Raw genomic sequence first — 14,806 nt, forward strand, 5'->3', positions numbered from 1 at the left:
GCCCGGGAGAACACGTTACAAGAGACAGACCACACAGTGTTAATCAGCTTCAGCAAGTGGGCTGAAGGCTCTTAGCCAACATGAGGTGCGATTACATAAATCAAGATCCACTGCATTCAGGAAAGTTACGCAGTTACTTACCGCCCAGCCATCGGGGTATTACGTGTGCTGTCCACTGCCAGTGTGCACAGATCTGTGTGTACAAGATCAGCTTGTTTCTGTCAGCAGCATCCTCTGGAGTTACACCTGCACCCTGTTCAGAGGGGCCGTCTTCTAAAAAACGCGTCTGCTCAGAACTGGGATCACTGCGAAGGCACCCACTAGGCTCCACTGATGCTGAGCCCAAAAGGGTCATCAAAGCTCCTTGTCCTCTCTAAACGCAAACTTCTCAGGCCCATTCCTCAGCAGGCTGCCGTTGGGGCTTCCATGACTGCTTCTGCCCTACTTCCTTTGGCCTCTTCTGCTCTGGACTGTGGGCTGGCACCCCCTGAGGAGCACAGCGCTTCCCATGCCCCAGGCAGGACAGGACACTCACCTGGCCACCCCAGCTGCCTCTGGCATGGAAGGACTGGAATACCCAGCAAGGCTGAACCACCAGACACAGCTGCCCTTGACCTGGCTGGCTGGCTGGCTGTCCCTGTCTGGCCCTGCACCCCACCCCTCAGAGAGACACGGACATCGTGCTTGCTGGAGGGAATCGCTTTATTGACTGCACGCAGTACAAGGAGGTATGGAGGCTGCTTCTTTCGACACAAGTCACCAAAGAGAGTTTCCAGCATCTGCAGCCAACAATCACCAAGATCCTGGGACTCACTGGGGAGAGGGAGATCAGGCCTCAGGCCCAGGGGGCTCACAGCAGGTCCCTACATATGCCTCAGGAGACAGCCCCTAGTAGGCCAGGCCCTCTGGCCTTCCCCTCATTCTGCACTTTGGAACCCCTCCGGGGGCTGGACGGCACTTGCACTGCTGGACGCAGCACCAAGGCCTGACTGTCAGCCCCCTCCAAGCCTAGTGCACTGCACAGGGGAAGAACCGTCTCTGCTAGTGGGGTTGGATGTACCATCTAAGGCCCCCTCAGAGTGCTCCACTGACCCACATTGCACGAGGACTAGGTACAGAGAGGAGTGGGAGCACAAAAGCTCACGCAGGCACCACCCCACCTGCACAGAGTCACCGCACACATGGAGACCAGGCTATACTAACACACCCACGAGTACGCAGACACCCAGGCCACTCAGCCATGCCCAGGCTTGGGGCTGCTCCCCAGAGCCGGCACCCACCACACTGCCCAGCTGACTCAAGACAGGGAGGTGCCCAGCCATGCCCAGTTCTCAGACAGGGAGGTGCCGGGGGGAGAGCACAAGGGGAGAAAAACCAGTAAAAAGCAACCACAACACAACTCTTTCCTCCCCAACAGAGGAGCCCGCTAGCTATCCACCCCACGGCTGCTGCCTGATGGACACCTGGGCACTGACAGTGCTGCACAACACCTCACTTTGGGAAATAACACCAGCTGCCCTCTTCCACAGCTCTCAGCCGCAGCTCCTCCCTTTCCCTTCCCTGTCTTTTCCCTCCTGCTGCCTCACTGACTAACTACTCCCAGTCCTCAACACCTCACCACCCAACTCTAAGGCCAGAGCAGTGCTGCCCAGGAGCACTTGCTGCTGGGACTTCTGGGATGGGAGACAACACACCTTATGCCTGGCATCAACTAGCTAACTAACTGCTCCACTGATTTGCCTCTACTGCCACCTAGGACACTGAGGAAGTGGAAACCCCCCACCATAAGACACCACACACACACACAGACACACACCCCTAGACAAGCCACCACATGTCTCCAGTCCTCCCTTTCTTCAGCTCCTATGCCACATGAGGCCACTTGTTTTTTCTGCAGCTAGTCTGTTGACTTGGCCATCTAGGTAGCTTGCAAGCCCACTGCCACCTGGAGCAGCCGCAAAGCCCCAGAGATTCACCCCCACAAATGTCCTCTCTCCTGGTTACCACTGCAGGGACTGTAGACAAGGCGTGGGGACATTTCCCCCAACAGGAGTCCAACAGAGCACAGGACTACCACACACCAGGATTGCCACCCCACGGACCAGGGGAAGACGCTGGTTTGCCCCACCCAGACAAGGAGAGGCCTGAGCATGCTACAGTTCCCCTGCCAGGTGACTCGGGGAGGGACATCTCTCCCTACCTGCAGCTCCTCAGGATCATGGGGCGGAGGGTCAGGGGACTCCAGGCAGGTACCTCCACTCATGACTCCTCAGCCACACCACTGGGCCAGCCTCCCTGCGTGCACAGCTCCCCTCTCAAGCCCTGCAAGCACTCCCATGCAGAGGCACACTCCTCCAGGGCAGAGCAGATGACTTCCAGGCACACACCACAAGCAAGGGAGGAGGCAGCAGGACCTGGCTTGCACACCTGAAAAGGCAAAAAATGACTACACACTGCACAGGTGATCTAAGGCCACTCACCCTGGGAGACAGAAAGATCCCACCCCCGACACCAGCCAGAAAAGCCCCTGCCCACTGCACTCACAACCACCGCTGCTGAACAGTTCATTCCGGCACACACAACACTCACAGCCCACGACCTTGCCAGGCTTCCCGCTAACAAACACACCCACTCCAGAGTGATGCCAGGCACCTGACCACCCGTGCCAAGATGCTCACCGCTGCCAGGGCTCGGAGCACGAAGAGCGGGATGGCGAGGGACAACAGGGGGGGCCCAATTCTCACACACTTTCACTGACAAAGCGGCATAGATAGCGAGCCCAGGAGTCAGACACATCACCCTGCAGTATGCAGCTGCCCCACCAGCATAACAAAAAATGCCCCCACACAGCACTGCCTTTCTGGCAGCACCATCCTGTGCAGCAGCAAGCACTGTCCCCCAAACAGGAGCCTGGAGATAGGGATCTGTCCCTGTCCCTCAGTGGCAATGGTGAGAAGGAGCAGTCAGAAGGAGGGCAGTCAGGAACCTATACTGCTGCAGACCCCTGCCCCACAGGTGCAAAGCTCAGCCCCTACGACAAGGACCCCCTCGCTGCAGAGCTGGCCAATGGATACAGCAGGAACTGAAAGTCCCGACACGCTGTCCCCTTAGGTTGCCTGAGGTCCTGCTTCCTTCCACCGCTGCACGTAGACGTGTGTGCCAGGCTCTGGCTGGGTTTCCCCTGCCACCGACCTCCAAGGAGCACTTGTGTACTGCTGAAATTAGGCAGTGCTAGAAAACCAGTTAGGGTCCAGGCTTTGTTCAGAACGGCCAGTTCCCAGGCCTGCAGCAGGACCTGGGCGTGGCACGGGGCAGGTGTGCTTATCTGATCTTGGCAAGAGCGGCTGCTCTCCTCTCCGTGTTCTGGAACAGGGCTCGGATCAGGCTCTTCACCTCCGCGGGGGAGAACTCCGCTGCCAGGGGCCCTTTGCCATCCGCCCACCTGCGAGGGAGCAAGGCCAGTCAGTTACTGTTCAGAACAACCATGCCAGCAGCTGTCTTTAACCCCTGCCTAATCCCTCTTATGCCACCGATCTTTTTCTCCAGGCCTGGAGGCCCCCAGTGACGCCTTTCATCTAGGCTGCCCACCTCTGAGGGTGGTTTTGGCCTGCGTGCCCCTCTCCCAGCCAGGAACACCAGGCTCCATGCATTTACTGCTCCTGCAAGGATAAGGAGCCAGCAGCAGCCACAGCAGCTCTAAGCGTTGCAAACAAGCAAGAGGTTAGAGGCATGCATCAGCATGACACATGTGCCTCGAGTCCATCATTCCCAGGGTCAGTTCCAGAGCTGGCAGCCATGAGCCAGGCCCCACTCTCCCCACTACTCTTGCACAACAGAGCTCAAGGCTGCTATGCCAGCTTTTCCAGAGGGTCCAGGACAGTTCCTGCCCACCTCTAGGCTGCAGAGCTGACTGGGGCAGCTCAGATGGGGCTAGAGGGTCACACTTCATACTGCTTCCCATCTCCACCAGATATGAGCACTCTTTGCAAGGCGCCACTTGCAGACACAGGCAGGCCCCCCGAGGGAAACCACCGGCAGACTGGTCAAAGCCAGCCCCTCCCACAAAGCACAGGGCTATGTTGGGGGGCCTCAGCAAAAAAACTGCTGGGCTTCACTTCAGTCCCATAGACAAGTCACCAACCACATGCCGCCCTCTCTTGGCTGGGCCCTTGGAGTGACCGTTTCCACTCCTGACACCAGCCAGCACCCCCTGGACAAGCCTGTCTTTCGTCAAAGACTGCATGCGGCACACGGAGCCCAGATAACAAGGATGGGGGCTGGATGCAGGACCTATGCCTGCATTTTCCATTCCATTACCACCAGCCCCACTCTTCCATGCCCTAGATACAGACCCCTACCCTGGCCATGCACTCTCCGCTACCTGTGCCACCCCAAGGGGACTCTTCCCGTATGACAGAACAGCTACTTACTGATCCACAATCTCCTGGAGATTGGCCTGCAGTATTAGCATCAGCTGCTTGAATGTCATCCAGCGGTGCACATAGACAGGCACCTCCTCCTGGTATTTCCGGTTCTCGCTCTCCTCGGGGAGCGGGGCGAACACCCGTGGCCCCTCCTCTGCCACGGTCCTGCAGAGGGAGTGCAGCCGGTCTGCATCCTCTGCCGAGATGTCCTGGAGTCATGAGAAGAGAGATGAGGAGTGCTTACGTGCTCCTACCTGTGCAGTGGCGGCACAGGCAGAAGGGGCTTTGGGACCAGGCTGCACGGCCCAACCCCTCCCACTGTGAACGGGCTCCTGCATACAAGACACGTGACTGGCCCCATTCTTTGCAGGGAGGTGTTAAGCGCACAGCTCAGAGCTGTAAGACATGCAGCAGCACATCACAATCCTTTGCTACAAACAGGGATTTCCTTTCCATATGTTCTTATGCATGCTGTCCTCCCGTGACCAACACCCAATCCTGGGACCCGAGGCAGAGGACACCGCCACCAGACAAGTCGCATGCCTTGGGTGCACGCCTCTCAGCAACCAGCATCTACATGGGATGCAGGCAGATCTGTTGATAATGCACAGGGACAGGGAAGAGTGGAGTGCTTGGACTCCAAGAAGGCCACCACAGCAGCACTGTTGCACAATGTGTACAACAGAAGAGCAGCCTTGCTTTATTGCAGGGGGGAATCCTTGAACAGAGTGCCAGGGGACTGTCTGCCAGTGATATTGTCAGCTCCCTCATTGCAGCCCAGCATGGGCACTGCAGACTTGCCCGGGTCTTGAAGGAACTCTGACCACCATGCCCGTTTCACCAAGGCCCTGGGGCTACTCCCTGGTCCTAAACAAGGAGCCTACTAGGCAGCCTAGTAGGTTTTCCTGTCTCTTTGGGCCAGCACACAAGTCACCTGAGCAGACACCTGGGTAAGCGTCAACCAGGCACCTAGGAGACACTCTGCACAGCTACCTCCCTTAGTCCAACTTGCCCTGGCACCCACATTATAGCCCAACACTGCTCAAGTCTGTGCCACAGGTACCCAGATTAAATACAAGACTCCATGTGGCCAGGTCTCTTTCACTCTTCCAGAATTACACTGCACTCTGTCTAATCATCTGCAGCAATGGACTGCACTGGTCCTTTGGGAACAAGCATAGGACTGTCAGAGGCAGTCGCTTTTAGAATCACGCTGCGGTACAGCTGCATGGCAGGGGATGGGTCAGGTCGAGTTACTTGCAAGGGGGTAGTGCCATTCCCCCGGCAATCAGACCTCAGGGTACTGCCCTCTGACCTTTGCTGCAGGTACCACCATCTCCATGTCAAAGCCCCACTGTCTTCACCCTTTACCCCAGGGAGCTGGGTACCCCAACCAAAAGCATGGAACGTCTCCTCCGCTGTGATTAACAGGCATCTTGCGCTTCCCTTCCATGGATTCAGGGTTTCCTCCTCTCTGCAGGCTCAACGGGGCCTGGGTTACAGACCCCCAGAGCACTCATCACATTATACCTACTCATTACTTCCTTGGCAGACAACGGCACCCCTGCAGCTGAACCTCCTGACAGCTCATCTGCACGGTGACCACATATTGCAGGAGTTATATTTACACCTACACGTTAGCCCTGGCACGCCCTGTGCCTGCCCTCGGTTCTTACCTCTAAGGCTGTGACTCGACTGATGATCTCCACGAGGGCCGTGTTCAGCAACGTCCCCATGGCTTTGCAGTACACAGTCGCTGGCAGCACGTCCTGCCAGACTTTGCCCAGTCTCCTCAGCTGGTGCAACACCTGGGGATGGATGGGTCCTGGTTAGCCACAATTGCTGGTGCAGGTACCTGTGACTTCACAGTGGCTCCTGTTACTAGAGTGACGTATCACACTTGGCTCTGCGGCTGGTCACAACGCATTACTGCTCCTCTCAAAAATCTTAGGGTCACCACAAGACACTCAGTTTCCATTTCTGTCATTTGTGGGTATGACTTCACATTACAGCTGCCTTTCCCTTGGAAGTCAGCGGAAACAACACTGCCCCCATCCTATTTTCCACACAGCACCACCAAATGACAGCAAGCAAAGGCTCTTGTCTCTCCTCGGCTAAACTTGACTTCCCTGCCTTGCATCAGTGCTGCGGTCTCATGACCCCTTTTTCACAAAGGGCAACTGGCCTCTTGGTTAGGACCTGGGCAACCTACCTCCTGGCACTGCTCACCTGCCTTATGGCTTTGTTGGCTGCAGCATAGTTTTCCTCATCGTCCACATTGGAAAAATTCCTTGCGCTGGACAATCTCTCCAGGAGCTCCCCCTTCTGGGCACGCATCTGGGCCAGAAAGCACTCAATCCCTGGCATGGCAGGTGAGGGCAGAAGCAATTATTTGTATGGGAAAAGACAAAGTCATCTCAGTCACCCCACCTTTACCTAGCATGTAAGAGCTCTCACAGCTCTGCTTCCCACAGTGCCAACAAATGACAAAGGGGCTAGACAGCAGCCTTACCGCTGAGTGAGAGAGCCCTTGCTCTTGTTTGCCCGCTTCCCCATGTTCCAGTTCTCTAACTTCTGCCCAGACTCTAGAACACCTGTTGTCCACCTTTCTGCAGGCAATGAACCCTTCTGCAGCACTTCTGCCACAGAACCCCCACCCCTATTCCTTATACTGCCACAGACTAGGTAATCTAGTCTGGCCAGACACATGCAGTGCGCCCTACTCTGCTGCTACCTCAGGCTCTGGCTGGGACCCTAGTAACTTCTCACAGCACACCAAGGAGGTGCTGAATGCAGCTGGAACAGCGCTGAGCTACAGAACCATTTGTAAGACAGGCCTCCAACATGCCCACGGGACTAATCTCTGCCCAAAGAGTTGTCCCTGACACCGGGTGCTCCTACACACACTGTACAGCTGGAGAGCACTGAGGACAGCCTCGTGCTTTCGTGTCAACTTCTCAGGAACCCTTTGGTCAGTCAGAAGGGAGGCTGCTTATGTAAAGCCGCAGTGGCCCCGTGCCATTACAAGAAGGGCCTGGCCACTTCTGAGGCCGTGTTTGGGTAGCCTTGGGGGTTACCCGTTAAGGCTACTCAAAGCCAGCACTCTGGGACAAGACTGTCTGTCCTGACAGATGCAGAGATAGAAAGCTGCTGTGGACTGACACCACACTATAGAGGAACTTGTGTGCCCGCTTGCTGTGCTCCCCTTAAAATATGGTACCATGAAGTAGTGAACAAGCTCATGGTGAAGTCTCACAAGTGCTTGGAAACCCCAACCCACCATATGGGTAATCCTGGGCTCTCATCGTGCCCAAGTGACTTGTCTCAGGCTTTCTCCATTTTCAAATGGCTGCTCTAATTACTGGCCGACAGAAAATGACAAAGGGCTTGGGAATGACTGCCAGGATGAGATGCACTTGGGTCAGCTGAAAGACCGCAATACTGGATGTGACATTACCAAGCCTCCGAAAACCAGGGACCAGATCCACAAATGTTGCTGCTCCATCGCACAGCATGCTGGTAAGGCGATATCGAAACTGATGGCCCAGCGTCAGCAGGTGGTGAGCAATGTACATGCAATTGTTGTGGTGAATGGCAGCGAGCTGTGGCAGCTTCTGCAGGTTTTCTCTACCCGTGGAAGGAGGAAGAGAAACAAAGACCCATTAATTCTGTGCTAAGTCTACCCTGACACTTCTGCACCCTCACCCTGGGTCAGATCCAGAAACGGAGGTAAGAGAGACATTTCATTTTAGCCTGCAAGCAGGCCCAGGGGAGGCGAGGGAGAAACCTTCCCAGACAGGTCATACCAGGTAGGTAGGGCCCAGCCTTCTGAAACTCAGTTTTGGTTCTGTCCTTACTAATACTCTTTCCTATAAGCAGGAACCAGGAACACACACCAGGAAACAGTCTCGCTGCCAGGCAAGAGCTGAAGGGTTACGTGGCCTGAACCAAGGCCTGGAACTGGCTGAAAACCAGGCTGTCACCTCTACTACAATGAGCTAGATGCACAAAGTATGCGCAGCCATCCTACACCCCAGCAGGGACTCTGCTATTCAATGCCTGGCCAAAGCAGACTACTGTTCATGCTGCAGAAATCCACTGCACAAGCCTCATCTGTGGCCGGACCTCAGTCAGACAGAATTCCTACTGGGCTTCAGGATGCTTTTGTGACATTTGTAAAATATGCTATGTGTCAACAGAGCAGGCCACCAGGGTCCTACTCAGCTTCTCCTTGCTACAGGAATACACAGCCAGCTTTCTGCTGTGGGGTGCCAGACACTCAGACTCTCTTAACAAATATTCTGCAGCAGCAAGGACCCTTTTCAAGAAACAGCGCAAGCCTCCACCTGTCCAGCCACAAATCCACCGGACAAATACCAAAACAGGCACAAGCATTATAAAAAGACTGGCTTCCTTTTTAACACAGGCATTTGGAGAGCAAGGCACAAGCCCCACTTACTTGTGGTAGGTTGGCACGACATCGTAGAACAACTGGAAGATGTTTCGCACCGCATAGAAGAGCTGTATACAACTGCAAAGGGAAAGAAAGGCTCCTGTTCATCTTGCAGCTGGAAGTAACAGGGGATCTAGCAGATCTTTACAGAGGTGCTAGGACTACGAAGCCACAAATAACCCACAGGGACCTGGGGGGACAGCAGGGTGGTTCATATGTGCCTAGGTCAGTGAAGCACATTCCATCAAGCATCCCATTTCTCTAATGCTGTTAGCTCACTAAAGGCAGAACCACACTTTAAAATTACTATGCCTACCACAGTGCCCTGCATGCACTGTGCTGCTCCATGCTCAAGACAGCAGAGCCCCTTCTGCAGCATGCTGCAGAGGCTAGCTGGCCTGCTGGTTGACAGTGCTAGCTACCCTGTCCGCAGCGCCTTGCTTTTGGCTGCACTGCTTTTGGTTCACGTGACAACAGCAAGGTGTTCACAAGGGCACCGCTGCAGCACAGTGCACTTAGGGCCTCATCTCGCATAAAAGGTAGGATTTGGATACAGGGTGTGCAGACACCACATCTCCCTGCACTGCTACCTGGCCACCCAGCTGCACCAACAGTTTCCAAAGGCACTGCCGAGGGAGGCACATACACTGTCTAGAGCATCTCAACAGTAACCAGCACAGCTACATCTGATGCCTACATCCCCTTTGTGGATGCACATGGCACAAGCTGTAGCCACAGCAGCAGGCTTGGCTCACTCTGGGTGCACGCTGGTCCTCCCCATCCCCTTTACTGTACATGAATAATAATCTACCACCACAATCCGCAGTCAGGATGGTACTGAAGAGACAGGGACCAGTACAAGGCATAGACGCTGGCATTTACGAGTTGCACCTGAACTATGGTAGAACCCAGGATCCTGCTCGCAGACTCACAGGCAACAGTTGCTGCCACCTCAGCACAGGCTCCTGGATGACAGCTTGGCAAGCACACGTGGCCTGGTAGCCACCACCAAGGACAAAGCTGTCCTCACAGATCTCTGGGTGTGGGACATGAGGTATATTGTTGAAGGCCAAACCCAGGGCTGTGCCAATGGGGAAAAGTGAATGATGCCCCAATCTTTTATTTACCACGCCCACAACATGTATTCACCATCACTAGGCAACATATCTTGCCTCCAGGATATAAGCTCCCTTTAAGCCTGCGAGCTAATGCCCAGCCTCTTCCACACCTCTGCCCCTCACTCTTACCCAGCTCAGTCATATCTACCCAAGAACAATGAGCACCACTCCCTGCCCTTCACACACACAAAGGGAGAGTTGTCAGGATTGATTCTGTAAGCCACAATGTCAATAAACAGAAACACCTGAGCAGCCTTACAAAGGCTCCCCACAAAACAACCTCACCCAGAGAGCAGGTAGCCAGTACTATGTGCACTCCTGGGTGCTCAGCACTACGTGCACTCCTGGGTGCTCAGCAGCTGTGCCTGGAGGAGCCCTGTCAGACAGAGGCATGCTCTGGCCCTACAGACCAATGTCAGGAATAAGACCATTAAAAAGCCTCTGGCACTGAGGAGGGACAAATTTCCCTAATTAACACACACACACACACCCCTCTGCAACTTAATCCCCATCTGCCTGGCACCCTGTACATAGGAAACCCTCCCTCTCCAAAGGGGGTGGTGGTCTCCAGCACAGGTAAGTAGCAGAGCTCAGTATGGCTGTCCCCTTGCAATATCCACATGGGGCCTCAATAACGCACTGCTGCTTCGTATCTGTGGCCAGGTGTCAGGTACCAACGCTGCACAACAGCAGGCAGGCCACGCAAGACATGCCTGGCACCGATACCAGTGAACTGGTGCCTTTTCGATCCACAAGAGGTGCAGTTTTTGATATGTCAATAGCTACCATGGTAAAAACCACGTGAGGAGACCTACTGCTTTTGCTCTGGCCAGTTCAAGGAGACTGCAACTACACATCAGCTGCGAACCGCTGCTATCCTGTGTGACTGACTACCCTAGCTACCATGTGGTAAAAGCCCCCTCAGTGCTCCTGCAGAGCCTGCCCTGCAGCCAATCCTGCAATACCAGCATGTAGGATACACCTGGGGGGGTTCAGGCTGCAGCTGGACACCTAGCAGCTCTCCTTTATGACTTTATCTCCATTCCCAAAACTACATTTTCTGTCATTTCAAATGCTTCCTATCTCACAACAGATCTCTTGCATAGTTCCCTGCACTGGGGTATCCCAGGGTCCTGTGTTCTCCCTAGCCCCTAGGTCTTACCACTGATCTGTGCTGGCTGTTGCTTCCGACAGCGTCTGATAAGCCAGCTCCATCAGTCTCTCCACTGACACGCTGATGCGGCAGGCAGGCAGAGAGAACGTGTGCTGGCTCAGCTTGGTCTCATTCTCTAAGTTCACCATCTCGTTGCGCAGAGTTTTTGAGGCTTTTTGCATTTTCACGTGATCCTCCGCAGTGGGGTCAGGCAGTTTCGGCAATGCTACTGAGGACTCGGGTGTTATCTAAGGGAAAACGAGAGACACACGTCATGCCCTCGAGCCTGCAACACAGGGACAGAAGAAGGCGGATACATACTGCAAACTCTACGCGACTCTATGCAAACTCCAGTGCTGGGCTCAGAAAACTAAACACTCAGAGTGGAAGAGGCGACACCTAGTAGGCAATGCTCTCTTCCATTTTCTTTCTGTTGCCACATACACCCGACTGCTAGCCATCTCACTCAGGGAAAACTTTCACACTTTTCATCCGCTGCTTGTCAGCCCCTCATGCACCGGAGGGCTGCCTAAAGCTTCAGGACAAAGCTTCGCCTTACAAAGTCTCCCCAGATAAAGAAAGGAGATCTAGCTTCCTTGAAACAACCTGCCTTTCCACGGCAACCAGTGTTCTTACAACTAAGTGAAATGGTATAATACAACAGCCAGCACCTTGACAGTGTTGTGGATTTCTGATGTCATGAGGTTCCTGGCCGCCACTATCACGTCCTGGCACTTCTTGTTCGCGAAGTGGGCGTTGATGTTCCTCGCATATTTCAGCAAGTCTGTGACATCTCCTTTCAGAAAGCACATGCTCTTCAGGGCCTTTTCAAATTCCTCCGTGGATTTAATCACCTGCAAAGGAAGTGGCACGCACCGGCAGCCTATGTTAATGCACAAAGCTATTGTCCACTGATCAGCAGGGTCAGAGGTGAGGCTCTGGCCTCTGAAACCCACTCAGAGCTCTCACAGAAAAACACCCCCAGTTTTGTGCTGAGGGCACTGCGAGCCTTTGGCATGCCATCCCAAAATCCTCCCTATATGCCATGCACATCTATTGAGAAGAAAGGTACAACTCCTGGCTGAACAGCAGGGAGGCACCACAGGGCAGCTGGGGAGAGGAAGCAGCAGCAATGCAGGAGGAGCAGTGTTGATGGTTTGGCAACCTTCATCGCTCTCCTGGCATCACAGCACAGCATGGAGTTGTCCACTGCCTCCAGCACCCACTGTGTGCTCAAAACAGTGACTATCAGTCAGATATGCTGCCACAATTAATATGCTAATGCCCTTGTTGTGAGCAGCTTCTTGACAAAAGCATGCTCAGCCTGGCTTCATCTGTGCTCAGGGACTCGCTATTGCTCTCTGCACACAGCTGATTTTTGTGCCAGGGCACAGGAAAGGGCACAACTTAAAGTAAAAACATTGGGCTGTTATCAGCACAGCAGGGCAATGTACCACTGCGCAACCTCAAAGCCTCCTAGGGCAGCAGGGGACAGAGAGAATGAGAGCTGAGCCAGTTACAATGACCACCGAGGCTGTCTTTCCTGACTTGGCACTACAGGAATTCTGAGGGCTGCATCCTACCTCGACATACTGCTCCAGTTTGTTGCTGTTTGTGGGAATCGAATATACCAGGCAGTCCTGGATGAGGCAGTCCGACAGCTCTCCCCAGATCATGTCACCTAGCACCTGTGCTAATACACTGCGGCCATCCTTCTCCCCTTCCACGCGCTCATCCACAGGCACGTCTAGATCCAAGAGAAAGTAAATACATTTTCACCGGCCCTGTAGGTCAGACCCTCCCCATCCCCTTCTGAAGTGCAATGAACTGGGAACAGAACCCGGCACTGGTGCCACCTGCCGTTTTTCACATCAGGGCCTGTGCTTGGTTTATCAAACTCCCTGTCACCAACAGATTTTGTGTATAAAGTGACCTTGTCTTGCTGGCACATCTGCTACATGAGCGCCTTAGCCTTGATGGCACTAGTTAGTTGTATCTCAAAGCTGCACAACTTATAGTGGGGGTGCCCACCCTGCAGTACAACTGCCACAGGGGCAGAGGTGGGAACAGACAGAAAAGCAGCATCTCGGGCAGGGGAAGGGGATCAGAGTGGCTGTCAGGGAGGATGCAGGGACAACTTGAGGCGTGCCAGCAAAAGGGCGGGCCCCCCTGGATTAGAGCAGGCTTCCAGCTCTGACAATCACGTCTTGACATATTACACGACAGCCTTGATTTGGCTATACTAAGAAAAAATGACCACAGAGAAGCATTCATTCCTAGAGTCTTTCAGCAGTAATCCTATTTGAATCATTGTTTTCAAGGAACATACTTCTCCTTAGCGTTCTGAGTCATGGCACAAACTGTTGTTCCAGCCCTATTTCCTCACGTCAGTGTCCCGGCTACTTTCCTCAAAGTCCATGACCCTAACACCACAATTTTCATAGACAGTCTCTTGTTTCCCATCTTCCTAGCCTTCCCCAACTACCACACACAGTCAAAAAACAGAGGAGGCAAAGCTGCTTGCAGGCCCAGTTTTGTGCAACCCAAGGACCTAGAAAGCTTAGGGGATCTCAACGCAGGGGGAGCAACGTTTAGCTATGTGGCATCAACGCTGCCCTCAGTACTGCCATGCAACACAGAGCTGCAAAGCAACCCTACAGCTCCCTGGATAGGGCACTGCTGCTCCAGTATTACAGGCAGTCTTACACAAGACAGGCACTGCTGTGAACCACGGCTGGCTATTCTGAGGGGTCTCCGCTCCAGGCAGATGAGCCAGTTGTGGTGAGTGGAATCTTATGCTAACCCGCAGAGGGCAGACTACCTACTCAGCAGCTGTGTGTGGAGGACTTCGAGAACCAGCCTGATCTTGTCAAACACCTCTACTGGAGACGACGGCTCTGAATTAGGCTCTATAGTCTCAAACCGCAAGACGACCGCCTCGGGCTGCTCCGTAACCGAGGGCTGAAGGGATGGGTAAGAAATCAGTGGCTTGAGGATGCACTTCAGCAATAACTGGCCTGGGAAAGGAAGAGAAAGACCGCCTTAGGCATCAGCACTCTGTCTGGCAAGCTTCTCGCTCGTGAAGGGATTAGCTATGATGGGCACCTCGCTTGCAAGATCGCACTAAAGAGAGCTAGGGAGCCTTCCCTTGGGGCTACCATAATAACAGGGAGCGCTTGCACAGCGGCGGGCTTGGTTTAACTTTGGCGTGCTTCGTGCAAATAAACACACTTGGGACCTCAGGCAATGAGCTGTTTCTAACAATCACATTATAACTAATTTACAAAATCAGCCTGGTGCAACTATACCTCAGCACCTGTCAGTGCTCGCCAATTGCTTTACTAGCACCTGTTATTGTAAGCCCCACATGAAACCAGCAACAGTCTCGTTCCACGCAGAAGGGGCTACACCTGGAGAGGAGCTTTGCAGACCCAACCTAACCAACCCATCAGGCTGCATAATCACTGGTCAGCATTGAACAACCTAACACTTTGATGGGGGGAAAAATACTTGTGGGAAAAGCATAGACAAAAGGGTATGACAGAAGGGAGTACCAGTCATTAGAAAACCTTGGGCATCTTGGTTCTGAGACATGCTACAGCTGGCCTGAGGGTCTTCTCTACCCAGGAACCTGCCTGCAGACAGAACCTCAAGGTAG

The 14,806-nt window shown here is 54.0% G+C and overlaps 1 protein-coding gene across 2 annotated transcripts in view; it reads right to left on the reverse strand.

Moving 5' to 3' along the window:
* Nucleotides 1-665: 665 nt before the first annotated feature.
* Nucleotides 666-14,806, reverse strand: part of ZW10 (zw10 kinetochore protein) — a 17,387-nt gene continuing 3,246 nt past the window's right edge. Inside the window, exons 5-14 of one of the 2 annotated variants that reach the window (XM_025207665.1) lie at nt 13,974-14,165; nt 12,732-12,895; nt 11,820-12,002; nt 11,158-11,396; nt 8,884-8,955; nt 7,882-8,051; nt 6,654-6,784; nt 6,101-6,232; nt 4,431-4,633; nt 3,178-3,442 (exon numbers count right to left, since the gene is read on the reverse strand). In XM_025207665.1, the coding sequence (XP_025063450.1) occupies nt 3,322-3,442; nt 4,431-4,633; nt 6,101-6,232; nt 6,654-6,784; nt 7,882-8,051; nt 8,884-8,955; nt 11,158-11,396; nt 11,820-12,002; nt 12,732-12,895; nt 13,974-14,165 (1,607 nt within the window). In that variant the 3' untranslated portion in view covers nt 3,178-3,321. Of the gene's footprint in view, nt 3,443-4,430; nt 4,634-6,100; nt 6,233-6,653; nt 6,785-7,881; nt 8,052-8,883; nt 8,956-11,157; nt 11,397-11,819; nt 12,003-12,731; nt 12,896-13,973; nt 14,166-14,806 lie in introns of both variants that reach the window. The other variant, XM_025207663.1, reaches the window with a different exon arrangement.

The sequence above is a fragment of the Alligator sinensis genome, unplaced genomic scaffold (genome assembly GCF_000455745.1).
Source record: "Alligator sinensis unplaced genomic scaffold, ASM45574v1 scaffold1241_1, whole genome shotgun sequence".
NCBI lineage: Eukaryota > Metazoa > Chordata > Crocodylia > Alligatoridae > Alligator > Alligator sinensis.